The sequence below is a fragment of the Ceratotherium simum genome, chromosome 28 (assembly GCF_057802395.1).
Source record: "Ceratotherium simum simum isolate JZ-2026a chromosome 28, ASM5780239v1, whole genome shotgun sequence".
Classification (NCBI taxonomy): Eukaryota; Metazoa; Chordata; class Mammalia; order Perissodactyla; family Rhinocerotidae; genus Ceratotherium; species Ceratotherium simum.
The window spans coordinates 14,734,708-14,761,967 of NC_141927.1; the positions used below are offsets into that span (position 1 = coordinate 14,734,708).

At 45.2% G+C, this 27,260-nt stretch overlaps 1 protein-coding gene across 1 annotated transcript; it reads right to left on the bottom strand.

Moving 5' to 3' along the window:
* Positions 1-1,496: 1,496 nt before the first annotated feature.
* On the bottom strand, positions 1,497-27,034 carry DCTD (dCMP deaminase). The gene is made up of 6 exons (XM_087418329.1): positions 26,957-27,034; positions 25,204-25,318; positions 24,700-24,835; positions 5,697-5,813; positions 4,238-4,334; positions 1,497-2,945 (listed from the first exon to the last, which is right to left on the bottom strand). Exons 2-6 carry the CDS (start codon positions 25,309-25,311, stop codon positions 2,867-2,869), a joined length of 537 nt encoding a protein of 178 aa, XP_087274455.1. The 5' UTR covers positions 25,312-25,318; positions 26,957-27,034; the 3' UTR covers positions 1,497-2,866.
* Between the last annotated feature and the right edge of the window lie 226 nt (positions 27,035-27,260).

Consider the following 27,260-nt stretch of genomic DNA (forward strand, 5'->3'; position numbering starts at 1 on the left):
ATTTCACTCACAATTTTGCCTTTTAAATGTAGTTCTCCTACCAACAGTTCAGTGCAAGATGGTTTCCTTATTGTCATTTACTAGCCTTGACAGGCAGCAATGCTCCTCTCAGATACAGGCTCCCTTCACCACAATTATCTAGTAATGCCTGCAAGGCAAAAGATGGCTCCTTCCTTCTGGAATGCTCTTCCAGAAAAACTCCTCCCTTCTGGAATGCTTTTCCAGAAAAACTCCTCCCTTCTGGAATGCTTTTCCAGAGAAACTCTTTCCTTCTGGAATGCTTTTCCAGAAAAACTCCTCCCTTCTGAAATGCTTTTCCAGAAAAACTCCTCCATTCTGGAATGCTTTTCCAGAAAAACTCTTTCCTTCTGGAATGCTTTTGCAGAAAAACTCTTTCCTTCTGGAATGCTTTTCCAGAAAAACTCTTTCCTTCTGGAATGCTTTTCCAGAAAAACTCCTCCCTTCTGGAATGCTTTTCCAGAAAAACTCCTCCCTTCTGGAATGCTTTTCCAGAAAAACTCCTCCCTTCTGGAATGCTTTTCCAGAAATGCTTTTCCAGAAAAACTCCTCCATTCTGGAATGCTTTTCCAGAAATGCTTTTCCAGAAAAACTCCTCCATTCTGGAATGCTTTTCCAGAAAAACTCTTTCCTTCTGGAATGCTTTTCCCAAAGGCAATAGTTCAAAGCCAACCTCTGTTAATGGGAACTCCAATATCTGCAGAATTCTCTGGACAGGAAGATTCATTCTACTACTCCTACAGTGATACCAGAAACTGAGACATAATCACTCCCACTCCAGTCACCAGGAAGTCAAGTTCAGCAATGTGGTCTCTATGCGGAAGGCTTCTATACCCACACTGAGAGGATCACCCCACATAAACAACCCGACCACAGACTGTCGAGAGACATACTTCCTTATTGCAAGGATCCTTCCCTGTTAACCTCCTCCCAAAAGGGAAAAGAAAAAAAATTTTTTTTTTCACCAAAACTCAATGTAACAAAATGAGACTAAATATAATATCAAAATCAAATAAATTAGATGCACTACCAGCTTATTAGGCCCTGGACATATTTACAAATGTGACATAAAAATTACACACTCCTTGCTATCAGGGCTCACAAGTCATAATTTGCAGCAACATAACAATCTATTTTCTATCTTTAAGTATCTTTACTGATTTCCTTCTTCTTTACACCTTTTATGCATTTTGGAGCAAAGAGAAGGCAAGGGGTTTGGAAGAGATAAGAGAGAAAAAAAATTGAGGAGAGAAAAGAAGAGAGATTTGGAAAGAGAATCAGCAGTCGTGAGACAAGGAGCAGGGCACACAGGAGAGAGAGGGGTAAGAGAGCCTTTTTTCACATCTTCAATCTGGTCCATAAAGATGTTCCACCCATCAACCCTGGAGAAAGCACCCAGCATCAGGATGTCAAACTGTTCTCTGAGCATTAAAACATATGTAATGTGCTTCACAGACAATACAGAAATGACAGAAATGGAGAGTTAAGCATATAATTATAATATAAAAATGAACATGCTTTGGCGTGGTGGATTTTAATAATATTGGTAAGGAGCGCCAAATTACAAAATGCATTAGAACATGGAGTACAAAAACTCAGAGACAAAAAAAAAAACTCATGAAAATATAAGAGCACTTTAAAAATGGTAATAATCTTTAGGATAAAGAAATCCTTTCTAAACAACGGTACTGAGCATGTTTAATAAAAATTAAATGAGAATAAAGACAAGGCACACAGCCACAACTCCCCAGATCCCAGTGATTAGGAAGGTGAGCTGTGTGTCGATACAGGCACGGCCAGGAGCATGAATGAGCTCCCGCCACTGGATAGATCTGGAATACCCCGCCTCGAGGCAGGCTGAATTTCCTCACATTTCACCTACAGGAAGGAATGTATTTACTCTGTGGTTGTAGAGCGGCCTTGGAAATGCACAGTGTTGGCAGGTGGGGGAACGTGGCGACACACTTACACGTGGTGGAAGAAGCAGGGGCACGCCCCCCCCATCCACAGCACCCCTATTACAGTCACAGCACCCCCGTCACAGCCACAGCAGGGCGTGGTCTTGGGGGCGACACGGGGAGACAGGCTGTCTCCTCCGGGAATAATTCATTATTCAGATAAACTAACGGAAGAGCTCTGTGTGACCAACAAACCAAAAACAAGAAGCAAAAGCAACAGGGGTCCCCCCGCAGAGGGACAACGTGCCACTGCTCTGCGGGTAGCTGCACAGCAGGTGGCAGGACAGCAGAAGCAGAGAAAGTATGGGGGTTCAGTGATGCTCATCATCCATCAGGACGGATGAGCCATCCTATCTAGGTTTTTCAAGCGGGTCGGTGAGGATTACCCTCAACTCTCTAAAGCAAAAATACTTTCATGCTACTGTCATGTGGGTCCTATTTATTTTCCCAAGGGCACTTCGTATTATGCTTCATTTGGGCCAGATGTTCACATCAGTATGTCTGCTCCTCTCGCTAGGAACACAACAGCAATTATTTATTTGTCCTTCCAGCATATGTAGCAGCGAAGAGCAGCTGTGAGATGCAGCGGACGACAGAGCCACCAGCATTCCAGCCAACCAGGAGACAGAAGAGAGGACCCCACTCCAGCCCTACACGACAGGCCATCTCCAGGCTCCTTTATTTTAAACCCTAAATCAATAGTTTTAAACAGATGCAGATTCCAAGTGACAGGAGAGACAGTCAGGAAGATTTGAGGCTTTAGACTCTTTAGATGTCTACTTCTGCTGCGCGGGCTATTAAAAAGTTGTGTGTAACTTCAAGATGAAAGGCGTTAGCAGTTTCTTAGAACAGGATAATCCCAATCTTCTGGAGATTTAATGAGATGTAACTCACTGAGGCTTCTGACTCGGTCTGCTGTTAATTGAATCAAAGTCAATGACAATCTTGTTGCAATTTGGTGTGAATTTCCTAAACATAAGAAACAAAACATATAAAGACATTATCCAGTGAGTAGTGAAAGCAATTTGTTTACTTTGGCTTAACCTACATTTTCTGTGGGGAGGAAAAAATTTCCTGGAATTCACTTGATATTTTTTCTTTACAGAAGCCAATTAGAGTGCATCATACTAAGAGAAACATGGGCCAGAAAAGACGAAGACGAGAAAAGATGCGTGGGGTGGATTGGTGCGAACGTTCTCCAGCTAGCTGAGTTCACAAATTATTGGGGAGTCAGAGGGTTTCTAACAAGTTAGCTGCACAACATGACATCTGATTACTAGTTTTCCCACCAGATTGATCTTATTTTCTAGGAAATTTCTGCAGCCCACTTGGAAATCACTCTAAAGCAAAGAAGAGTAAGAAAACTTACTCTTGTACATGCCTCTTGTACATTACATAGCAAAAACTGGCTAGCTTTAGTGAGGAGCAATTTTTTAAATCATGTTGTAAAAATGCAGAAGTAAAATAAACCCACTACATTTTTTTACTTATTCACATACCTTCTAAAACAGTTAAAAAGAAAATACTTGAGGACTAAACATATTATTTTAAAAATCAGTAAACAGTAAATATCTAATTCTTATTACATAAATAATTTGGAGTTCAAGTCTTATAAGGTACAGCAGTTAAGAGATCCATTACATATGACCTACACCCCTAATGATGAATACAAGGAGATGATAAGAACCCCACTGCTGACCACAAATATTGTCAAGGAACTGCTTTCAAAGCTTTCACAGTCTCAAAAGAAGTTTCCACCATGAATCAAAGGTGGTTGAACTTACCTGCAAGTAAAACACACCTCCCAATCTCTGCCTATCAAAGATAATCATAAAAATCTAAATGACTTCAAATCTCAATTTAAAACATTGCTGTAAAAAGAATTCCTGGCGTTTCAACCTGGCAGGTTACTTTCATCCTAAATTTTCTATGCCAGAGTTGTTACATTTGCAAAATTTACAAAGGTTTAATGTTAATATTATAAAACTTGTGAATTTTCAAATTTCTTGCTACTAGAATAATTAGTCCAAGCTCTGGAAAGCTACTAATATGAAAGTGCAATCATTAGACGGATTGTCTTCAGATACTTCTGTCACTGCTCTTAAAAATCTACCCCTAAAATAATCTTTAGATCCTTAGCCCATCACATTTAAAAAGATGCTTCCAAGTGTGGAAGGCAGGCGTCACAAGGAGAAATGAAACATCAGACAAGGTCAAGTCTATTTCTTCATACACCTTCCCCCCAAGTTCTTCCTACTTACCTGAAAGTGACCCCAGCCATATCGAACATGAGCCTCGCAGCCGTTGTCTCATCACTATCATGGTATTTATCAGACATGAAAATAACTTCTTTTATACCTTAAAAGGCAACAATACGCACCCCGTTACTATACGCACATAGAGATACTGCAACAGACATGCCGAAGCAGCCCTGGTAGTGTCTATGATTAATCACCTTTTCCCAGTGTGCTTGCACACAACGTCCAGTTATGGAAGTATATATCTGCTGCTTTCGAATACAGCAAAGACGGATTATATTTAATCTGCCCTCCAGTCTTTATGGATTTTTTTTTTTTAACAAATGTGAAGTGAAAACACGTCAAGTAGTCGAGCCTTGATCCGATTAACAAATTTTCTTTACTGTGGGCAATCAAATATTCTTGATTCACTAGGGGACGACTCTTAATTCAAGAGGCTAATAGGGGGAGTGGAAAGTGCTGGCAAAATCAGAGATAAGTACCACCGTGCTTCCAAGAACGGCTCTGCAGACTGTCTTAAGCCAGCTCCACAGACAGCAGATCTGTTTTCTTTTCCTGCCTCACCAGGCGGTGCTAACTTGAGGGCCAAGAAGCTCGAAGCACCACTACCAGCCTCTGAGGGGGCCACGGGAAGCTGGCCTGGCAGGACACACGCTGTTCTTCCCACCTGCCTGCTGCCGCCTCTGCACTTAACGACAGGGGAGGAAAACTCCCGAAGGATCGGGCGCCACCAGGGAGGGAACCCACGATATTCCTTAAGGGAGGCCTTTGATTCAGTACTGCCGGACCTCTTCTGCTCAGAGATCCAGGGGCTCGACATAAACAACCGCTTGAAACCACACACCTGGCTAACATGATAAGTCTTTAAATCTCAAGCCAAGAGTTTTATGGCGCTCAAGTGTACCTGAATCTTAGATGTGACAGTTTGAAAAAGGTGAAATATTCAGAATATAATGGTGTAGATTTATATGGTAACCATCACGTAAGAAAAACTTAAAGTACTACCATTTGAGTCTTATGACATTTATATGCAAAGATACATTTAGGTCCTCAGATATCTACCATATATTAGATACAAATTAAAATTTCATATACAGACTCCCAGTTGACCTTGTTTGACAGAAGTTCATTTCTCTGCCTCCCCTCCCAATCTATGCACAATATGTCAGAGAACAGTAAATTGACAGTAATTATATGCAACGCCAGTGTTGTCTTTTGGCAGCTTGCAGTTTAAGAAGTTGCAAACTAAATTAAAAACATGCTAAGAATCACAGAGGATGCAATTAGTCTTAGAATACCTGGCACCATTCAAAAACAAAACATGGGAAGTATCTTGCAAAGTTGATAGTGCAATTAATTTAGATCTAAACAATAGCACGTTAAGATCAAACACATCCGAAATGAGCTACTAAAGAGCAGGCAGCAATGCAAATGTGACAAATGGAAGCAGGCCGGTTCCTACCTGCCTGGATGATGAGCTTAGCACATTCATTACATGGGAACAAGGCGACATACATGGTACAGCCCTTCACATCGGCCGAGTTTTTGTTCATGATGGCATTGAGCTCAGCGTGGCACACTGCGGGTTGGAAAGAGAAAGAAAGAAAAACAGATTGTAGCTCATGAAGAATTTACTATCAGTGTTGAAGCATTCCATTTGCCCCTTTGAAATAACACATATAATAGACTCAATTAAAAAAAATTTGATTAGGGCAGGCCTGGTGGCGTAGTGGTTAAGTTCGCGTGCTCGGCTTCGGCAGTCTGGGGTTTGCAGGTTTGGATCCCAGGCGTGGACCTACACACCGCTCATCAAGCCACGCTGTGCCAGCGTCCCACACATAAAATGGAGGAAGATGGGCACAGATGTTAGGCCAGGGCCAATCTTCCTCAGCAACAAGAGCAGGATTGGCAATGGATGTTAGCTCTGGGCTAATCTTCCTCACCAAAAAAAAAAAAAAAAAAAAAATTTGCTTAGAAATGGAAAATACAATACCAAATGACAACCACGTGGTCCAACAGGTTGGCAACTCAGGGCAAAACCATTCACGGCAGCAGCCCTTGGTCTATAAGCATCTAGAGCAGCCAGGACGGGCCAAGGTCAAGTATCCTCACGACCCTAAGCAGAGCAATAGCTCACGGCTCCACAAGACCCTGGGGTATGCAGCTGCTCACATAAAATGGCTCCTTTGAGTGTTGATATGCACACGCAGGGATATTCGCTGTGGCCATTAAGAGGGCAGGGAGCAATTTTAAGAGCAAGAGAATCAAGACGTGAAACTGAGCATTTCTGTCCTGGGGGATTTGCTGCACCTCATGGTTCTCAGTCCACAGACACTCAAGAAAAATGCCAGCAGGCAATCAGCAGCTTGTCTTTTATAAGAAAAACATTCATCCACCTAATGGCAATGAAAAGCCAAGTTCTTGCTACACGGGCCATTCCACCAACGATCCCCAAACGGTGGCCCAAGGTCAGCCCCAGACTTGCCTGAATTCACGGTTAGAGGAAGCACCTTCTCTCTCCTCCCGCACCTGTCAAGCCGACCCATGTTCCCAGGCCTTCTAGATAGGTGTTCCCCCCAGCTAATCCACAGGGTGGTCTTCCTCTCGAGAAAGCAAGTAGTACTCACAGCTCCAATTGAGTCTAGAATCCCTATCTGCTTTGTGAGGTCGCTGTATTGCTATCTTACATTGCTATTTAATTTCCTGGGGGCATTCTCTAAGACTATACCATAATCTCCTTGTGGCAGTGATTCGAAAACTTGTCTGCACGTTGGAATCCCCTGGGGAGCTTCCAAAACACTCACGTCTGTGCCCCACACCTGGAGACTGTGATGGTCTGGGGTGTGGCCTGGGCTTTGGAATTTTTAAGAAATTCTCACGTGATTTTAACACGCAGACATGTTTAGGAAACTTTGCCTTAGAGAATCCTCTGGTATTCCCAGGGGGACTTAACACACGCTATGCACACATGTGCTAAAATAAATGTTTGTTGAACGAAGTAATGAATGACTATCTGGCTGTGGTCCAAATCATACAAAACTCCTAGAATTATAAATATGGGGGCCTTCAAGGGTCTCCCCCACCCTCTCTAACCTACCAACCTTCCACACTTACCTTCTTCCAGGAGTGTTGAAGCTTAAATGAAGGGTGGCCTAGACTCGTGGCTCTTGTACATTTTAGCTGTGACGTACTCAGTCAATGACCCTTTACTGAGTGCCTACTCTGGCTCAGACAGGATACAGACCCAGGCCCCCCATCCTCCCCAGGCCTCCCGCTTTCGGGTGGAATTGCAACCATCTATGTGCACCTGCATCCTGCAGCAGCTGTGCAATGCAGCAGGCAGAAAGCTGACCTCGGGCCCTCCCAGAAAATGCTGGGGACGCTCATTTCAGTCTATGAATATCACCACATAGGAGGTCTTAGTCGTGTGTGGAAATGAACCGTCTCTGGCATTGCAAGAAAATCTAAAGACGAAAAAAGCTGCATTTATAACCAGATCACAGGCATCAGAGAATAATCCCCACTGGACACAGAGGGACCTGAGGCACTGGCCTATAAACCTCGAGGGGGTGGGAGGACGAGGAAAGAGAAGAGAAAGGCTCCAACGCTCAGTGGCAAGTGGTCACCTTCCCTGGTGACCAAGATGTTCCCAAGCTGGGATTAACACTGCTCAGTGTTAAAAACAATTAGATGTAATTGTTTCTTTTATTTCTCCCTTGAGGGCCGAGACCAGTCTTCTAGGTTCTTTGTAACACCCCCAGCCTTATGTGATGCCATGAACACGATGGGTGTTAAATATTTATTGAACGAATAAAGGAGGAAATGCAGATTCCAATTATTGATGGCGACATCGGGAAGTACAGCAAGTCCTCTTAAATTCAAATACCAAAAATATGCTTTCCCATCTAACAAAGATTTTTTGATGGGGCTGGTATTAATATTCAGAACTACAGAGTTTCCGAATCTGTTAGGAAATGCTATTATATTGTCCTCTTTTCAATCTCTAAAAATTGTCACATTGACTGCAACTATCTTCCTCCAGTTCATCCGAGGCAGTTTGGGGCAAAATTTAACATTATATGTCTGGGCTCATTAATGAAAATTACCATATGAAACAGATTCTCTTGGGCAGCATCTGACATCCCTGTATAAAGAAGGTTTATAGAAATAATACACAGGATTATAAACAGACTCCCTTTCTCTTAACTACAGAGTCACAGGATGACAAATACAAAACTTGTTAGAGAAAGATGAGGTCCACTGGGCAATGTGAACGGCCTAGTGTCAGGCACACGTGGCACTCATTAGAAGGAGCAGTTCATAGTCCACGATCCCACATACTCAAAACTAGACAATGACAAAAACAAAACTCCAGTGTTCCATCCACACTCGATTTCTCTTGCTCCTCTCTGCACCCATTCAACTCCAGATACAGGAACACCTCCTCCAGCCTCCCTGGAGCCCCCGTGGCCCATCAAACCCTGTCTGATTAACACCGGCTTCCCCGGCCTGCACCCAAGAGGTTCAGGGGGAGAAGCTGCACCCCAGGGAAGCACCTGACCCCTCCGCCTGTCCCCCCCCACCTTGTAACTCCCCACGAGTTCTCTGTCCCTATCCCGAAGTCTGAAAGGCTTCGTGTTTCTGACCCGGCACCTCTGAGGTCTACGCTCTCCACAGCCTCTGTGGCTCTGACCCTCGGCTTCCCCTCCAAAACCGCCCTGCATTCTCCTCAGGACTGATCCATCGTGGAGGGCGATCAGTCAGGCCTCAGACCCCCAGACTGTCCTCAAAGAGGAAACCGGCCAGATGACCGTGACGACTGTCCATTCGATTTGTTTAATGTCGGTCAGTCAGAGTGGAGTTTGGGGACTCATTCACCTGGACTGGCCATCTCAACTGATCAAGTCACAGGGAACTGCCAAATCTGCTTCAGCCACAGAGGGCACTCAGGAGCGAGCACACCGGGCCCGTGACGGGCTTGCTCCGGGGCCCTGGCTGGCCTGACCACAAGGCCAAGCCTCTTCCCCCTTGTGTTCTCCGCCAGGCAGGCAAGTGTGGAGAAAGAGCTTTGCAGCAGGAGTCAGCACCGGGGTTCAAGGCCAGTTTTGTCACCTAAAGCTGTGTGACCAAAGGTGCACGCATAAGTGCTCTTACGGTTTGCAGGAATAACTCTGGCCCTGAAAATGCATTTCCAACTAACTAAATAAAAGCAATTTTTAAAATACCAAGCACCTCCGATTTCTAGCTTTTTCCTAATGTGTCCAGTTTCCTTCCTCCATCCTCTAGAAAGGCTGATTGACAACAGAACAGGAGTCTTTTCTATCTCCAACGGCAAGGCCCTCTCAGCCCCGGCTCTCACTCTGACGGCGCTCGCTGGCGTCCCTCTACTCCACCTTTCTTCTCTTTTTTGCACGCATACTTAGTCCCCATTCTGAAGAGGCCATCTTTTCAGCATTTTTGGTCTCTTTTCTTCTTCCTTTCAAGATGAAATTGTCCTGCCTAGAACTGCTACTCGAATTATTTCTTAAATAATCGTCTCTCGACTTTGTACTGCATATATAACCTCTAGTTTTCTCTAAAACAAGACTTTCCAAACAGTAGGTCATGAAATCAACTTAGTGAGTTATAATCAGCAATTTTTTTTCCTTTCTAACGAAATGGATGAAAAGAGAAGGGAAGAGATCAGAATACCTCTCACATGGCAAGGTTAAGTACTGTTCCTAAAAACTCTTTTAAGATGTAAACTACGTTTGCTGGGTCACTATGTAAAAGGTTTGAGAAACACGACTCTCTGGAAACCTGCTGGCCTCTGTAATATGATAGTAAATGTTCACAACCAACTATTTAAAAAAAAAAAGCCCTGATTTGCAGCATCTGCTGATTCCTGTGGTATAAATACTCCCACGTGGCCAATTTCAAGCTCCCAGCATGACATGGCTTTGGGAAGAGAGGCGCATGATCTGCTCTGGCGAGCTGATAAGAGCCAGCTCCCACACACACTGGATGGCCTCACCTCCACTTAAATCCGAAGTCTCTCTCGGCTTCAATCTCTGGATTTGCTGCTCTCCCGGCCCTTGATTAGTGAAGACTCTAAACCCCCTCAGGATCACCAGACTCTTTGGGGTCTCCCAGTTTTCTGTGGGTGCTTTATTCACCTTTCTGGGCATTTCCCAAGGTTCAATCCTGCTCTTTGATTTGTCTCCTGTAGTCACTGACTTTAAGAATTCATCCATTCACAGATTCTCAGATAGCAGATCTGTTTGTAAAATCCTGAAATCCACATTTCTAACCCCAATTTCCCATCTGCTCCTCAGGCCTTTTCTTTGAGTGGTCTGAGGCTTCTCTGTAACTCTTCTCACTATGATAAACATTCCACAGATATCTGACAGCAATAAATTAAAGAATGAATTTATCCTTTTCTAGTGCTACTATTTTTAATTTGTTGCCTACGAATAACCACACAGTAAGAGCTACAAATACACGAGTGCAAAAACCAACCAAGAGGAGTGGTTCTGATCAGTGTTCTGATCGAGATGAGCAGAGTTTTTATATTTATAGTAGGAATAAAGAGCAAGTATTCCAAAGATACACAGTGTCTAGGAAGTATTCACAAGATAGCTAAATTATCAACAAAAAAAACAAATTTTCCAACTATCTACCCAGAAGTACACATCTGTGGCTAAGCAACAAGCAAAAGAAATCTCCGAATACTACAAGTATATTTGATAAGCACAAAGAGTGACACAAAACTCTTCAATTATTCTCAAGATTGTTTAAAAGGAAAAGAATCAAATGCTGAAAATATCAGATTAATGCTTATAAAGTTCTTGATTGCCAGAAGGAGACCCTCTGTTTCAGGTAATTATAAGACAATTCATATGCTGTGGTCTTTTTTTTTTTTCCTTTTCTATTACTAACTGTCAGAACTCAGAACTGCATTCACCTTGGACCACTGAGAAGAGACTGTATAATTAGAAAACTGTATTTTTCAAATTCCCTCTTACGAGTGCTTGATTAATCCTTACTGTCTCAGGTAGGCGGTTCTCTAGAAGTTTGATAAATTAACAGGATATATTCCATCCTTGGTTAGATTTAAGAGATTCCACATTTTATAGACTTTCATTTCATTTGATAGAAGACCAATACAATATCTATTTTAGACAGCAGTATTATTAAGGTTACTTAAATAGGTCTGAATAATGCTACACAAATGCTAATTGCTGCACAAATAATTTAGCAGGAATAGTATGACTCTACCCTCAATGGATCTTCATGGGCTACCAGGAGGACATGATGGGAAATACTTGGGCCTGATAAAATTCGGGACTCTCCAGATTGTTTACAATTCCTCATTTTCAGTGGTGTAGGATTTTACTTGAAGAAAACGACTTCCTCAGGCCTGAGGGGCATTCTGCCAAGCTAACCTGACAAGTGGGCAGCCTGGTGTGGCAGCTCTGTTAGGGTCGGGTTAGAGGGCCAGACGGGAACCACCTGTTGCCTCCCAGGCGGGACCTGCACCACCTCCTGCCAACACTCTCCAGGCTGTATTGTCCAAGCCTCAGAACGTCTCCAGGGAAGCGCTCCTCTGCCCCCAACTGATGACTGGGAAGGTTCTCGGGCTGTGCGGCCACCCACGTTCAGAGCCCGGACAGTTTGGCTCACTGACAAGACAGAGGGTCAGAACTCAAGAGCCAAGAAGCATCTGCTCACAGCTTTCTGGAATGAAAAGGTGGGAAGCTTCACCCTGCAATTAATAATTAACATGAAAAAGGGTACCCAAGTTCAACGTTGACCTGTGCTTTTTTTTTTGCTGAGGAAGATTCGCCCTGAGCTAACATCTGTGCCAATCTTCCTCTATTTTATATTTCGGACACCACCAGAGCATGGCCGCTGACAAGTGGTGTAGGTCTGCACCCAGCAACCAAACCGGGGCTGCCGAAGCAGAGCGTGCCAAACTTAACCACTAGGCCACAGGGCCGGCCCTCAATCTGTGCTTTTTAAATAATAACTCAGTGTTAATTTTTACAAGATATTCCACTTCTATTCTGATGACAAAGCTTTTTGTCATTACTTCTTGAAATTAGGGTCTAAGTGTTTTTTTACTTCTGGCGTCCTATAGGTATCAGAGTCGCTAAATCCGGGCACGTCTCTCTCTCGAGCACGTCACCCTCTTCCCTGTGCTCAATGCCCCACAGATGCCTGGTGGATACTTCCACTGAGGGGTGGGGCATGTCCTCGCTCCTCTAACAGATCCATTTAGGGAACTGTCTCACTGCTCCTGGAGCTAAAACGGAATTTCTACTACTTATTTCTTAATTATTGAAAGATACCCTGACACGGCCTCATATATCACTGCCAGCTTCCAAAGTACCTATCGTTCAAGTTAATAATTTAACAACAGAGTAGCCTCTAAATTCAAGCCCCCTCAACCTACCAGCACTCCCCTAAAGGTTATAAAATGTTCATTCTTATGGCTACCCCAACATCTACAGCAAACATTTCTAGAATTTAGCCCCAAACAATGTCACTCTTCTACCTTATCTCCCTCCATGAAGTTCCCATATCTGTAAAGGAGCAACTGGAGTCGTTATCAGAGTTGTCAAAGAATTTGAGATAAAGGTGGGATAGGAGAGAGGGAGAACCAACTTAGAAACCAATAGTTACATCATTCTCTAAGACAACCCCAACCAAACAGGTCCCGTCAACCACACTCTTCTCAGCCTCTGCTCCCCACCACTCTGCCCCAGAGCTCCTGTCCACGGTCTTCCACCATGACAATTCTTGGAGTCCTCCAAAACCTACATCATTCTTATGGCTCCTCAGACAGAGCTCTGCCCCAGGCCAGAGGAGCATTGCTTTGTACCAGGCTGCAGTGGGGAGAGAAAAGGGTTTAAAACTGTAGACATTTCCCGTGTATGTGTAGAGATAAGTTCTGGTTGCAAAGCCTGCCTGACTCAGGCAGACCGCTCACAGGGCTGGATGCAGGGCTGCAAGAGCTAGGGGTCCAGTCCCCGCAGAGCTCATGCCCTAGCAGGCAGGAGACGCTCACACACAGAAACAACCAGAGCCCCGAGCCCAGGCTACAGGCACTGCAGGAGAAGGACCACGGGAGAAGTGAAGTGCTGTGAAAATGCAGGAAACAAGGGGTTAAATGCATTGTTTGTAGGTCAATGGGGAACTGGATCTGTAAGTAACACTGTTTCTGTAGAAAAATGTATTTGGATTACAAGTGGCTTTTCAGAACAAAGGGGGTCTACATCCTGCGATTTGCCTACACAAAGGTTCCAGTCCCAGCCTCTCTCAACTACAGACAGGAATAATGCCTCTCTCCCTATCTCACAGGGCTACAATGAAGAGCACAGGAGGAAAATGGTAGCAAAACCTTTGTGCACTAGAATGCAGTTCATTGTGCGCCGCAAATGAAGCTGTTGTTACCAACAGTCAGAACTGGGCTTGTTTCCTGAGAACGCACAGCCTCAGCTCTCGCTGGTCCTCGCCGCGATGAGGACCTGGGGGGGTCGGGAGCCAGGAGCAGGGTCTTCCTGAGCAGAGTGACCGGTGACAGATGACAGCACTTCTGCCTCATCTGACCAGGCCCCAACCATTCCACTCCAGTGCTTAGATTCAGACATTATCACCCCCCAGCCCCGCCCGTGCACAGTCAGTGGCCTCTCTATTCAGAAGATAAAGTAACTGGGCCCCACCGCCTTCTGGCATCAAGGGACACACAATTTCAGTGGAAAGATATTTATTATTACAGCGTAAGTTTGCGCGTGAAACTAAAAGCAGGTAATAGTGATAACGTGGAGGAGCCCAGCCCTGGGCCTGGAAAATGCCTGCAGTCTGTGCTGTTACCACCCTGTGCCCAGAGAGGAGGTCTCTGCCAGAAGAAAATGGCAGCAGAACGACATTCTGGCCAGGTCTGGAAGAAGGAGATGAGCCGCTCACTTAAAAGGCAGCCAGCTCCCCCAGGCACCAACTCCTGGGGAGCCCCACCTGTCTGCAGCCCAGACCCCAGGGAACGAGGCAGCATTAACTCCCCGTCTCCACTCCTGGGGCAATGCCTCTGGGCTTCTCGGATGCGCCTGGTTCTTGGAGCCATCCCACTGCTCTGCCTCTCTGTTCCTCCCTACCACGTCCCCTCAGCCCCCTGCTCACAGACTCTGCCTCCCCCACCTGCTAGTTCTACGACCTTACGCATATCGTGAAGCCTCAGCCTCCTAGCCTGTGAAACGGAGAGAAAAATACCTACCTCTGAGAACCGTCTCAAAGACTAACATCTGTGAAGAGCCCAGCACAGATGGACCTGATAAATGCTGGCGCTCCCTAACCTCTCCTGCTGGGGCTGTCCACCTGAGACCAGGCAGCCCTGGGCAGCCCAGCTCGGCCAGACTGGGAGAATAGACATTTCATTTTCTTTCTCTCCTACTCTGGTCCCCGTCCCCTGCCCCCTTCCTCGTCGCCTCTTGCTAAGGCTGCTGGCAGCAGCTCATGCACCCAGGGGAGCCACTTAGCCCCAATGGTAGAGCTTAGGGCTAAAGAGATTTCTGACTGTGGTGTTTCCATTATTGATAATAAAGCCCCCAGAACTCTAATTACATGGCTTCCCTATGTCCTCAGGGCACACAATCAGGTCAGAAGGAGGAGGATGTGGAAATACTGCATTTCATCAAGGGGTGAACCATGGCCACCTCCCTTCCTACTGTTCGTGTGAAATACATGTTTGATGCCTAAAATGCACTACAAAACCACGCGTAGAAACAGAACACTAATCACGGTGTGACAGCTTTGTCATGCAAATAGACACCATAAAGCTTCAAAGCTTCCCTCTTGCGTTAATAGCTAATTTTAACGGATAAAACTAGAACTGAGCAACGAGCACTGAAACAGGAGTCGGGATGTGTGTTTTCTAATTAATTCTGGCTCTACCAGGCAAGCCTCAGGCAACTCACTGATGCTGTTTCAGTGTACAGAAAACGGGGCTCAACTGACCCAACTCAGGATTCTGAGATGAGCTACGAGCCCCTGACACTGCCCTACATTCCTAGGACATTTCTCTAGTTGGCCTCCTCAGCTCAGATCTTTTCTTCCTTTCTCCCCGGCGTCCAAGCTGGCTCACATTCCTCTCCCCTCCTCTCTCAGCCACAGCCTCGCCTCATCCTTCACTGACACGCTGCAATTGATCATATCCCCACCTGCAACTCCACGAACCTTGTGGAGCTGTCATCTCTCCCCCCTGTACCCGCACCTAATGTCCCTCCTCTTCTTACTAATCAACGTGCTTGGGAGGCCATCCCCTCTCCCATCCTCAAAGGCCTGGCCTCTTTCCCCATTCTGGTTCATCAACCTCTCTCTCTACTGGATTATTCCCATCAGCAAACAAACGGCTGCTGCAAAAACCAACACAAAACAGATCTGCCCCTCGTACAAACAATATAAACCCTTCTCTTGGCCCCACCTCCCCACCTAGCCACCACCCTATGGTTCTGCTCTCTTCACAAATATCTCAAAACCGTTTCTATTTACCCGACCCCACTTCCTCACCCTCCGTTCTTCCTTCATCTGGCTCCAACGTCAACAATGACCTCCATGTTGCTAAACTCCATGGACATTTTTCAATCTTCTCAGACCGTTCAGCAGCCTCTGACAAGCCGACTGCTCCCTCCTTCTTAAAACACTGCTCTATGTGTTCCCCGATGTCATGCTCCTTCTTTGCAGGCCCTTCCTCCTCCAGCCAACCTCTGCATGTTGCAGCTCTCAGGGACCAGGCCAAGGTCCAGCCTTTGCACACTCGCCCTACATCACCTCACCCATTTCCAGGGCACTGATGTCACCCAAAGGCCAAACATGCCGATACTGACATCTCCAACCTGGACCTCGCCCCCCACTCATACACCCAACCTGACAACCTGACACCTTCACTGGGAGCTCTTACAGATGTCTCAACCTCAGGGGGCCGAATTTTCCTTATCTTCCCCCAAATCTAGGTGCTCAGGCTGGAACTCTCTGGGAGGGGCAGATCTCCCTCCCCCACTCCATATCACCCAGCCCTCTTGACACTGCCTCCAAAATATACCCTAAATTCACCCATTCCCCTCCACCGCCCCCTCACCCAGCCTACTGCAACTACCTCAGGCTGGTATCCTGTGTCCACTCTGGCTCCTGAACAATCCAACCTACACACCAATGTAATCTTTAAATCCAAACTCCTCACCCTCCTATAGGCCCTCAACCTCACCTTGTTACTCCAGCCTTCACAACTAAGCTTGGGCCAAATTCTTTCCTTCACACACAACGCTCCAAGTGCCGACCTGGCCTGAGGGACTTTGCCCAAGCACTCTCTCTGCCCGATGCTCTTCCCATCCCCAAACACAGACCACCCCATCTTGACCTGAGGGGACCCATCTAATCCTTCAGATCTCAGTTTAAAAGTCACTTGCTCAGAAAGGAATATTCAATAATATGTTTATTTCATTAATTGTCTGCCTCCTACACTATTAGACTACAAACTCCTTGAAAATAGAGACCATATCCATTTTATTTACCACTGCAGAGTGCCTGGCAGAGAACACACATAAGAGATGCCCTGTAAGTATTTGCTGAGTGAATGAATGACTACATGTGAACATGCTCTGAAAATGTGATATATTATAAAATTAGTTATAATTTTTAAAAAGCAAGTAAGACGACTGAGAACTCCACCATCACCAACAGACAACTCAAACTGATAAGAGAATAGATGACTCATTAGTATTTATCCCAATTCCTAAAAAGTTATAACTCACTTGCAGAAGGAAAAACGACAATGAGGAATTCTGCTTCCCTTTTTTACCTAAACTCAAAATTAATGGCATTTTGAACAAAGTCTTTTAATTGCAGAATTAAAAAATTCATGCTCAGTTATCATATTCAATATTTTAAATTTACTATGGCATCTATCATTTGAAAGAAGCACAGAGATAAAATTTACACCTCCACTAATTGGCTAGTCCCTACCCTCCCGACAGCATGAGCAGAGGGAAGATGGGCCCTTCCTCATATTCTAACTCCCTTGCTTTTACCAATATTCTCCATTTATCACAGGATTTCCTAAGGCCAGGCAAGTATCCATGCTTCAATAGACATTGTAACATTGGCTGACTCACCAAAGGACGTCTAAATTCCTTTCTTTCTATTTGGTCTTAGAATAACCTCTTGTCTCTAAAGAGTTCTAAGTGTGCCTCCCCTAGTCATATATTTTCTTGTACTTAGACACGGGGTCTTTTCTTCACTGCTGTCCTCCAACCTTTTTTCATCCAATGTCTTCTGATCCCCATGTTTGTAGGGTAACCTACACTCTTCAACCGCCCTCTCTGTTGATGCATACCATCTCTATCCAATTTATATTCATCTTAGAACTGGAGCAGATCTGAATGGCTGGAAGAAGGGGGAGAATGAAGCCTGTTTCTCTTGGTTAATTTGTCCACATGGACAAATGCATATTCTCTCTGTGTCATGGCCACCAATAGCTTTTTACAGCTCTGTAGCTTTCACCCCAGACACTTTTAGAAACAGCACCCTAATCTAATGCAATCAAAGCTATAATGTTTAATTTTTCCTCAAAATACAGAGCTGGAGGAGTCCTCGGTGATCATTTATTTCACCAAGATATGGAGAAATGAATATCCAGTCAGGCATCTAACAACCCCACAATCACTGCTACAAACACCCCACACCTGGAACCAGGCTCTGGATGGCCAGTTCAGGATTCTTTCACTTGAATCTGATCTCTTAGCTAATATGCATATTAAAGACATGTATAGGCCCACCCAAAGGTAAAACCAAAGTCCTAAGAACTTAAAGTAAAAAGCAATATAAATATTTTCAAAAATATCTAGGAACCAGGTTTATTGCATATTTCTGGCAGCAAACAATATATAAATATCCTACTTTAATACCAGTATTAACAAAGCTTATGAAAGCAATTCTTGATGGAAATAAACTCAAAATAAAATAAACCTTTAGTCATTCAGGTCAATTTTGGAGATCAGTCAAAATCAGCATAACTGACATAGAATAGAGCAACATAACAAAGACTATCAGGTTCCATCATTTTCAGTTGTTCCCCGTAACAACCCCGCCTGGTAACCCAGTGTCTGAGCAAAGACTTAGCAAACTTAAAGAATTAAAGAACTTATATTTAACATGAGGAATATGCATTTGGATTCAGACAATTACTGTGCTCACATACTTAACACAATCTAAAACAGGTTGAATGTGGCCCTGAAATGTTATTGAGGCTACTAATTTCTCAACAAACCTTGTCTTTTGAGAAAGAGTACAAAGATAAACTTCAGCCCACATCTAGTCATCAACCTGGGAATCACTAACCTTGAATTATTTTATAGTTTTATTACAAACTTCCATAAGGCAAACCGACTCTTTATAAAACAAATATGTGTATTTTCATGAGTAGGTGTGATGCCATAGATGAGTGTTTTGGCTTTTCATAGATCTGCTCTTCAGAACAGGAAGTTATTTGTTACTATACCAGCTTTGTAGATATTCATAGTGTAATAGTAATCTCTAGCTCTTCAAAAATAATTAACGCTGAATCTATACATTAAGATATACGGATAAAAATCAAATAAGTTAACAAAAAAATCATGATTTATTCTTTTCTGAAGACTGTCTATAAACAATTACACCTGAAAGTGAAATTCACTTATATCAAGCTGGTGAACCTTCAAGGGAGCCTCATACATAAGCTGCTGTGTCTCCCTATTTATTTAAAACACCACCCTGTTGATCTAAAAATTCACACAATGAAACCTGAGTTCGCCCCTTGACTCATGAAAACAATCTAATTTCTTTCCTGTAAACTTGCGCAAAGGTTTTCCATTGATTATATTAGTTATGTTGTACAAAAGTCCCTAATTAGACCCACTGTCGGGCCACAACCACCAGATGGCCAGGCAGGGGAAGGATGGCGGGAAGCTATATGTGAAATGAGAATTCGGCAGGAAGAGAAACAGCAAGTCGTCAAATCCACGGATCTGCCTAACAAAACCAGAGGGCATTCGACTTCCACGGCTGAAGGAACAAATTTGACCTTAATTACTAAGCAGCTCTTTCACGATGTGAGGAAGTCATGGCTTAAGAAGGATCAGCCTCCTAACTTCCTGATAAATTAATTTCTCAAGACTAACCTTTCGCATGCCAAAGAAATCTATCACCCGCACGGCAGTCAGGAAAATGTCAGTGTTCAAGGGGGTACGGTAAACGGTTCAGTAATCACTAAAATGACATCAGTGCATGCTCAACAATATGCTAAATCTGAAAAAATAAAGATTAAATTTAAATATAAAATTTAAAGAGGCACTGCCACACACTGGCAAAACTGTTTCAAGTTGCCATGCTGAACTCGCACCTCAATTAAGTCCAGCATTTTCCCTTCAGCATTGTATCCTTTTTAGAGTTTTCCTGCAGAAATATGAACTGACTCTGGAAAGAGCCCCGCTCTCCATTTCTGCCTGACGCGTATAGAGTTTGGTTGCCACTCATTCTCGGGACATCAAGACTATGGTCCCTTCCGTGATGAAGAAGTGTGATGCAACGGGCCAAGCCAACTTGGCTTCTTGATTGATGGGGATGGAAGAGGAGACCAAGCAAAGAGGCATGCTTACCCATACACCCCTCGGCCAACACAAAACAGTGTGGCGGGAAAACACATGCAAGCTTGATGAGCGTAGGGAGCACCATCAAAAACATGAAGTTTAACAACGGCTCTCAAGGATGAAAGGAGTGGATTCTACTCCAACTCTCTGATCTGTAAACGAAGTCATCAAAATTGGTTACGAAAACCCAAGGAAAGAGTGATATCTGAATTACCACGAGTCCTGTACCTCCATTTTATAAAATCGGTATTTCGATTAAGTGTGCTTTACTCTAATGAATTTCACAAAGAGAAAGGAGCCAAAAATGTCAGCTGAATACTTCATCCCGGGTTTGGCAACCACCCCCTCATAAAAATAAAAATCCTCCAAAGCTTTGTTATACGGTAAATTAGATAACTCTGTTGCTTGCTGCTTTTTAAATTGTCATTCATGTGAAAAGGTGTCACTATAATAACGCTGACTTCTTCCTGCCACTTAACGTAACTGACATCATACTATCTTTTAGATTTTTCAGGAAAAGGATGAAATAAAAAGCAGTTTCTTTGGCAGGGTGAATTTTCACTTTCCATATTAATACTGCATTATAATCAAATAGTTTCATGAAGTTTTGATCCTAAGGCTGGAAGAACAAAAACACCCTTTAAAAACGCCTCTCCAGAGACAAAGCCCGCAAAAACCTCCATCTTCCCATTATGTTACAAGTATTCTGTGTTTCCCTTCTTTCCACAAAGTGTCAATCAAGACTAATGACTTCCAAACTTACCAAATTAATAAGGAGAATTAAGCTGTATGTGTTATTGGTAAACTCAAACTTACACACTTCCCAAGCTCCCCTTTGGAGAAATGTTAAAGCGAGCCATATGCAAATAGCTTTCCGCCTAATGCCAGGTGCCCTTGACCTCTGAGAGTTACTTCATCCAAGCCTCTGTGTGTGCAGGTTCAAAGTGAGAAAAAAACACATGGTGCACTGTGGTAGGAGCTAAGCAACATTTCAGAAAAGCTGAATTCCTGGGCCCCACACCAGAGACAGAGTGGGGTAGCAAAGAGCACTGACCTCGGAATTAGGAGCTGTCACCCTGCCTGGGTGGCATTATAGAAGTTACTTACCATTTCTGGGCCTCCGTTTTCCCATCCATAAAAGAAATGGGTAGGCTTAGACCCTGTGGCACAGAACCCCGAAGCACCATAGAGGTTCTGCAAGGGGTGCAAGCATGCGCCACAGACTGGGGAGACATCACCTTCTAGCACATCCGTACACTTTTTCCAAACACAGGCGAATGCTGTTTAATGAAGTTCAGATTAATGCAAAGCGTTACTGACATCAAGTAGGGTTTCTGTCATCATGGATTTTCTTACTCAAAAGATACTAGGGGCAGGCCTGGTGGCATAGTGGTTAAGTTTGCACGCTCCACTTTGGCAGCCCAGGGTTCGCAGGTTTGGATCCTGAGCACGGACCTACGTACCGCTTGTCAAGCCATGCTGCGGCAGCGTCCCATATAAAGTAGAGGAAGATGGGCACAGATATTAGCCCAGGGCCAATCTTCCTCAGTAAAAAGAGGAGGATTGGCAACCGATGTTAGCTCAGGGCTAATCTTCCCACACACACAAAAAAAGATACTAATAATGTATGATCTCACTTATATGTGGAATCTAAAAAAAAACAAACCAAAAACCAAGCTTGTAGATACAGAGAACAGACTGGTGGTTGCCAGAGGTGGGGTAGGGGGTGGGAGTTGGGCAAAATGGGTGAAGGGGGTCAAAAGGTACAAACCTCCAGTTATAAAATAAATTAGTCACAGGGACGTAATGTACAGCATGGTGACTACAGTTAACAATACCGTATTGCATATTTGAAAGTTGCTAAGCGAGTCGATCTTGAAAGTTCTCATCACAAGGAAAAAAACTTTTGTAACTGTATGGTGATGGATGTTAACCAGACTTATTGTGGTGATCATTTCGCAATATATACAAATATCAAATCATTATGCTGTGCACCTGAAACTAATATAATGTCATGTGTCAATTATACCTTGATTAAAAAAAAGACAGTAATAGTTTAACTAGCATTATATAGGGATTCTAGAAGTTCTTTTGACGTTTAAGAGGGTCCCTATATATTCAAAAGAATTAGGAAATCATTGGTTTAGAATTCTAGATAATCTCTAAAGCTCTTTTGCAGGGATTAACACATAATCTATCCTGCCTGAGACAGCAGCTCAGCTGCCATTAAGGTCAGTGAGGAAAGAATGGGTTAAGCCTACCCAATTCTAGACATTAAAAAAAAAATGTTTTTTTTTAAATTAATTTAAATCTAAAAACAGAAGTAAAAAAAGAATTTGCATTTTAGTCAATTATCACTAAACATGTCTATTACATCCAAGGCTATCCAAACATTTATTTCTCCATGGCCCGAAATCCCTTGAAAACACAAGATGAAGTGTACAGTTTACAGCCAGTCACCGTTATTCAGACTTAAAGCCCATTTTTACGTGTATTATGATGATAGTAATACTAACTGCCTTTTAAAAAACCATTTAATACCTTCTGCGACTTTTATGGTACATCAAATTACAAGCCTACTCTCGTGAAAGAAAATTGTCTACATTCTAACATAGCTACATGTAAAATGAATAATTGATAAGTCAGGGCAAAGAGCTTTGAAAACCTAGAGGTATCATATGGATAGTGAAAAATAATACAGACAGACAACCAGTACCCTGAAACTCAGCAACTCTCCAATAAGAAACAATCAGCGAAGGTGGACAAACGCCTGTGTGGGGTTTTGTTTTTTTATTGCTTCTGGAAAGAAGCTCTGAAAGGTACTCTCTCCAACTTGGACAAAAGGCAGTATCTCAGAACAAACAAAAGCAGCTCCTTGAAAGGTTCCAGAACGATGAAAAGCCGGAGGATTGCAAATGTGCTCCCAAGCCTTTGGCTTCTAGGTCACTGCTGCAAATCTGCCTGGGGCTTAAGTGATGGAAGAAGGCATAGGTCCTGCAGGGAGAGCCACTCAGTGACAAATGAGGACCCCTCTACACCAGTCCACCCACTAACATCATTTTGCAACCAGCCTCAGTGCCACAGGCTGACCCCTCCTAAGAATTCCTCCATATGGAGTTCAGCACAAGGACCAGTATTTCCCTGTCTGGACACAGTGAAATAACCATTGCGGCAGTCAGATATTTTAATGCAGATCATGACCACATCCACCCTCTCACTTCTGCGATTTTGATATGGCACACTGAACCGGAGTGTGAAAAATCACCTTTGCGTGCACCTACAAACAACTCATCATTTCCCCTCTTTCTTACCACTGAAAGCTTAGAGAGTCAAAATCAGGATGACAAAAAGTTTCCAAAATACGTTAGCACATGTTGCATTTCACACGCTCCATTCAGCTGTACGCCCGAGGCTCAGCAGACGGTTCTACCCTCTCCCACTGGCGTCCTCCTCTTCCTCCTCCTCCCAGGGGTGAGGTTAGAGGGACTAATCTGCCTATTAAATCCCCTTTATCATTAAACTACGTTTTAGTCCCTGAAAACTCCGAATGCTTTGAAGTTCTCCCCGCTCTCCTTCCTCAATCCCTTCTCCACCTCTAAGCACCTTTTTTCTTTTTCTTTCAAAAACGGAGCAGATGCCCTGAAGCGGTTTAAAAAGAAATTTATGGGGCTTATTTAACATGATTAAGGTCCAGGAACATTAGTAAAAGTATATAAATTAGGCTAAATGCAGGCTTGGAATTCTTCATGAGGAAAACCCACCAGGGAAGAGCCAACAAAGCAGAAAGGTCTTCCATCACGCCTTCAACCTCGTTTCCTGAAGGGACAACCTTTCCCATTTGGATGGCCTTAATCTACTTTACTTCCAACAGGGCCGGTCTGTTCATTTCCAGACATAAATACAGGTCCCAACATTATGAAAAACCAGCAACCGGCAGAGGCAGCCCAATTTGCCTCTTTTACGGCATTAGCTGCTTATTCTCCAGGGAATGAAAGGAAAAGGAAAGCTGTGGCTTGTCCCTTCCAGATAATCTCTGAAGCGATTCTCCCTGGGGCTCAGACAGGCAACAAATCATAAGCACCCTTCCCTAATTTAAAGATGAAAACTGGAGACAGCCAGGCCAAAGGTTTTCGGGTCCACACATCCGGCTTGTGGTCTGACCACCGTCCACTCTGGGAGTGCAGAGGCCCCTGGAACAGGAGGAGGCTACCGCACCATCCGTCTCCTGATGTCCAGCTCACAGTGCTTCCTGCTTCCCACAGACGAGCTTGAGCCAGACTTCCTTGGTAGACGGAGGAGCTGGAGGAAGCCTGCTTCTCATCAGAGCAAAGCCCCGGCCAGTACTTGATCAGCTGGCTCTGCTTCTACACAGCCAAGAAACAAGCTGCAGGGTCACCGTGCACATCCCTCAGCTACCTCCATCAGGGCCGTGGCCCTCTGCAGAGTCACCGTGCACATCCCTCAGCTACCTCCATCAGGGCTGTGGCCCTCTGCAGAGAAGCCCGCCACCAACGCCTTGGCGTTGGACAGCCTGGCAGGCCGCCCGTAAAACACATCAGGCCCACTGCAGGCAACACAGCCCTGGACCTTGGGGCCAGGCAGTGTGACCACTACCACGCTCCCATCTGTTGGCTCTCTTTGGAACCCAAGGGATGGGGACAGGAAATTGGGGTAATTCAATAGGATTTTTTTTTTCTTTCCAGCTGTTGATGACTGAAAAGGGAGATGACACTTTCTGACCAACTCTCTCATTTAAGCACTCACCGAGGCTATGCCACTAAGCAGAATGGAACAGAAAGCATGCCCTACCGTAAGGGTATTTGGTATCCAGCTTATTCGCTGCTGTCCTCCTCCACGGCAACAGGTCATCACTGCACCCATTTGGCATTCCATTGTACCCGATCCCAACGATCTTGTTTTCTGCATTCACGATGCAGGCTCCAACCTACACGGAAACACGCCCAAAGGCTTGGTGACTGCGAGTGGCTGCCACCGAGGAGGCAGTAAATGAAACCAGAGGCCTGCAGAGCTCCAAAACAAAGTGCTAAGAGCTCTCTGTCTCCTTCCTCGCCTTCTGTGGCAGCTCCCACAAGCCAAAGAAAGTGTACCCCCAGCTCCACGGGGGTGCAAGGGGCAGTGTACAATGGCATGTGACAGTTTACTCTCTCACAGGAAAATGTCAGAATGTAGGAACACACACAAAACACAGGTTTACTCAAGTGTCCACCGAGTCCCTTCCTTTTGTAATTGGCTCATTTGCGGGTATCTCTGTGTCTGTAATTGTCCAAACATCCTCCTATAAAACTCACTCACCTGGGAATTTGGATCTTTGCTTCTCTGTGCTGATAAGAAGGCCACTGCCATGAAGTACTCGGGCCATTCCAAATAGTCATCACGTTTTTTGCAGGGAACATCACTCATGTTGGGTCTAGAAGGAAAACACAACCAGCAGCAGTTGAGAAAAGCATTTTGGTAAATCTGCCAATTCAACCCAACCAACCACATTAAACTGTGGATTTCCAAACTGGGACAATTTCAGTTACATTTATCAATCAGAAATCACAGAACATGGACCCCAAACAGCCTCTGGTCTTAAGAAAAAAATTTAAAAATTGAGTTACTATTTCAGAAGCTCGGAATTGGCATGTATAGCTTCACATTCCCAAATATTACATCTGTGTACTGCTTTCTCACAGGATTTTTTTTAAGTTACTACAAATGCCTGCCTTACAAATTGCTCTCAGTCCTTTACCTCTCTCTCTGATAAAATGAAGCCAGCACAAGAGGGAGTGGGAAAAGAGAACATCTATGGATCACCTAATACATTCCAGACACTGTTGCAGGTTTTACACATCCTCTCCCTCAAGCCTCATTCCTTGCTAAGGTAGAGAGTCACATCCCATCTTACAGAGACTCAGAGAACTTAGGTAACTCGCCCTAAGTCACACAGATTATCCACGCCAGTAGGATTCCATTTGGAGCTATCCCAGCTCTGATATTAACCAGATGATTGGTCCCTCCCCTTTCCCCTTAGTTTCCCTAGATGGGGCAGAAGTTATCAACTCTGAGTACTGAATCAAATGAGGAGAAACTATGAAGAGTGTCAAGTGCTATGACTCAGACAAGGTCTTGGTAACATGGGCTTTACTCCCCGGCAGGTGCAAGCTGTCTCTACAACAGGGAGAGCCCATGAAGCGGCCTAAAACGTCCAGTCAGAGTGTCCTTCAAGAGAGATGAAACAAGGGCAAGGAAGGAGGGCACCACAAGAACCGAGCAGCTATCACCAAGAAGTCTCGAGAAAGCCTAGACATCTGGGCTAAAGGAAGTGAGAATTTCCCAAAACTTCGGCTTCAAGCTTTAAGCTCAGGTCACTGTGCACAGCAGCAGCGCCGAGGACTGGGACGCAGTGACCAATCTGGTACTGGGAACCGTGCCTACCCACTGATTATGATGCCCAAATTCTGAGGAGCCGGTAAGCCCTCTTACCACGAAACGCTGCGGGATGGGACTGGTTTACCACCGGGCTTAAGCGTTAGCATCCCTAATCGCTGTAGGGTGCCAGAAGCGCCCACTAAAGAGGAGGTGGGGAGGGGAAGCGAGTAGGCAATGGAACGTATTACTCCACCCCAGGGCTATTTTAACGCCCACTGGAGCCACGAAGGCAGCTGCAGAAACAGAGGAGTGACAACTAGTCCAGGGAGATACATCTAGTCACCGGCCGGGACAGAACCCAGGCTCCTCCCACCCCCGTCGATTCGGATCCCGGGACGAACGCGCGCATCCCCACCCCACACGTGGGCGCAGAAGTGTCTGCTAGTTTCAGACGCCCGGAACCACCCTCCCTCGGCTTTCCCGGGGAGGAAGCGTCCTGGAGGCCGCGGAGTTCGCCCAGCACGCCCGGCCCCGCGCTGTTTGCCCAGCAGAGGGTTAAACCGGGAGCGGGGCATCCTCGGGGTTCCCCGCCCAAGCCGGGCGCCCTGCTGCCAGCGTCCGGGCCGCGCCACGTGGCGCGCGGGCGGCGACCCCGCACGCCCGCCCCTGCCCAGCCTCGGGTCCCGTCTCCGACCTGCAGGCCGGCGCTCGTCCCCGCCGCCGCCGTCCCCGCCGCGCCAGGGGAAGGAAGTCCGGGGAGGAGGCGGGGCCGCCGCGTGGCCGGAAGGTGGCAGCGGCCCGGGCGGCCGCGCTCCCGGCGCGGAGCTCCCGGCGAGGTCGCCCCCGGGTCCTAGTTCCGGGCACACGGCTGGCTCGCTCGGCCCGCGATTCCTCCCAAACGACTCCTCCCGGGGCTGGCTGTCCCCTTTGTTGTGGTGGGCGGTTTGGGGTTGGCCCCTGACTTGGCGCTGGTGGCGGCGGCCGCGCCCGGGCCCCTG

Bases quoted from the DNA above. Each gene is read 5' to 3' on its own strand.
- DCTD (XM_087418329.1), bottom strand. From the start codon at position 25,311: ATGAGTGATGTTCCCTGCAAAAAACGTGATGACTATTTGGAATGGCCC. The intron at 5,814-24,699 runs GTAGGGCATGCT...TCCAACCCGCAG, and splicing joins GGATACCAAATACCCTTACG to TGTGCCACGCTGAGCTCAAT. The intron at 2,946-4,237 runs GTAAGTAGGAAG...TCTTATGTTTAG, and splicing joins ATGGCTGGGGTCACTTTCAG to GAAATTCACACCAAATTGCA.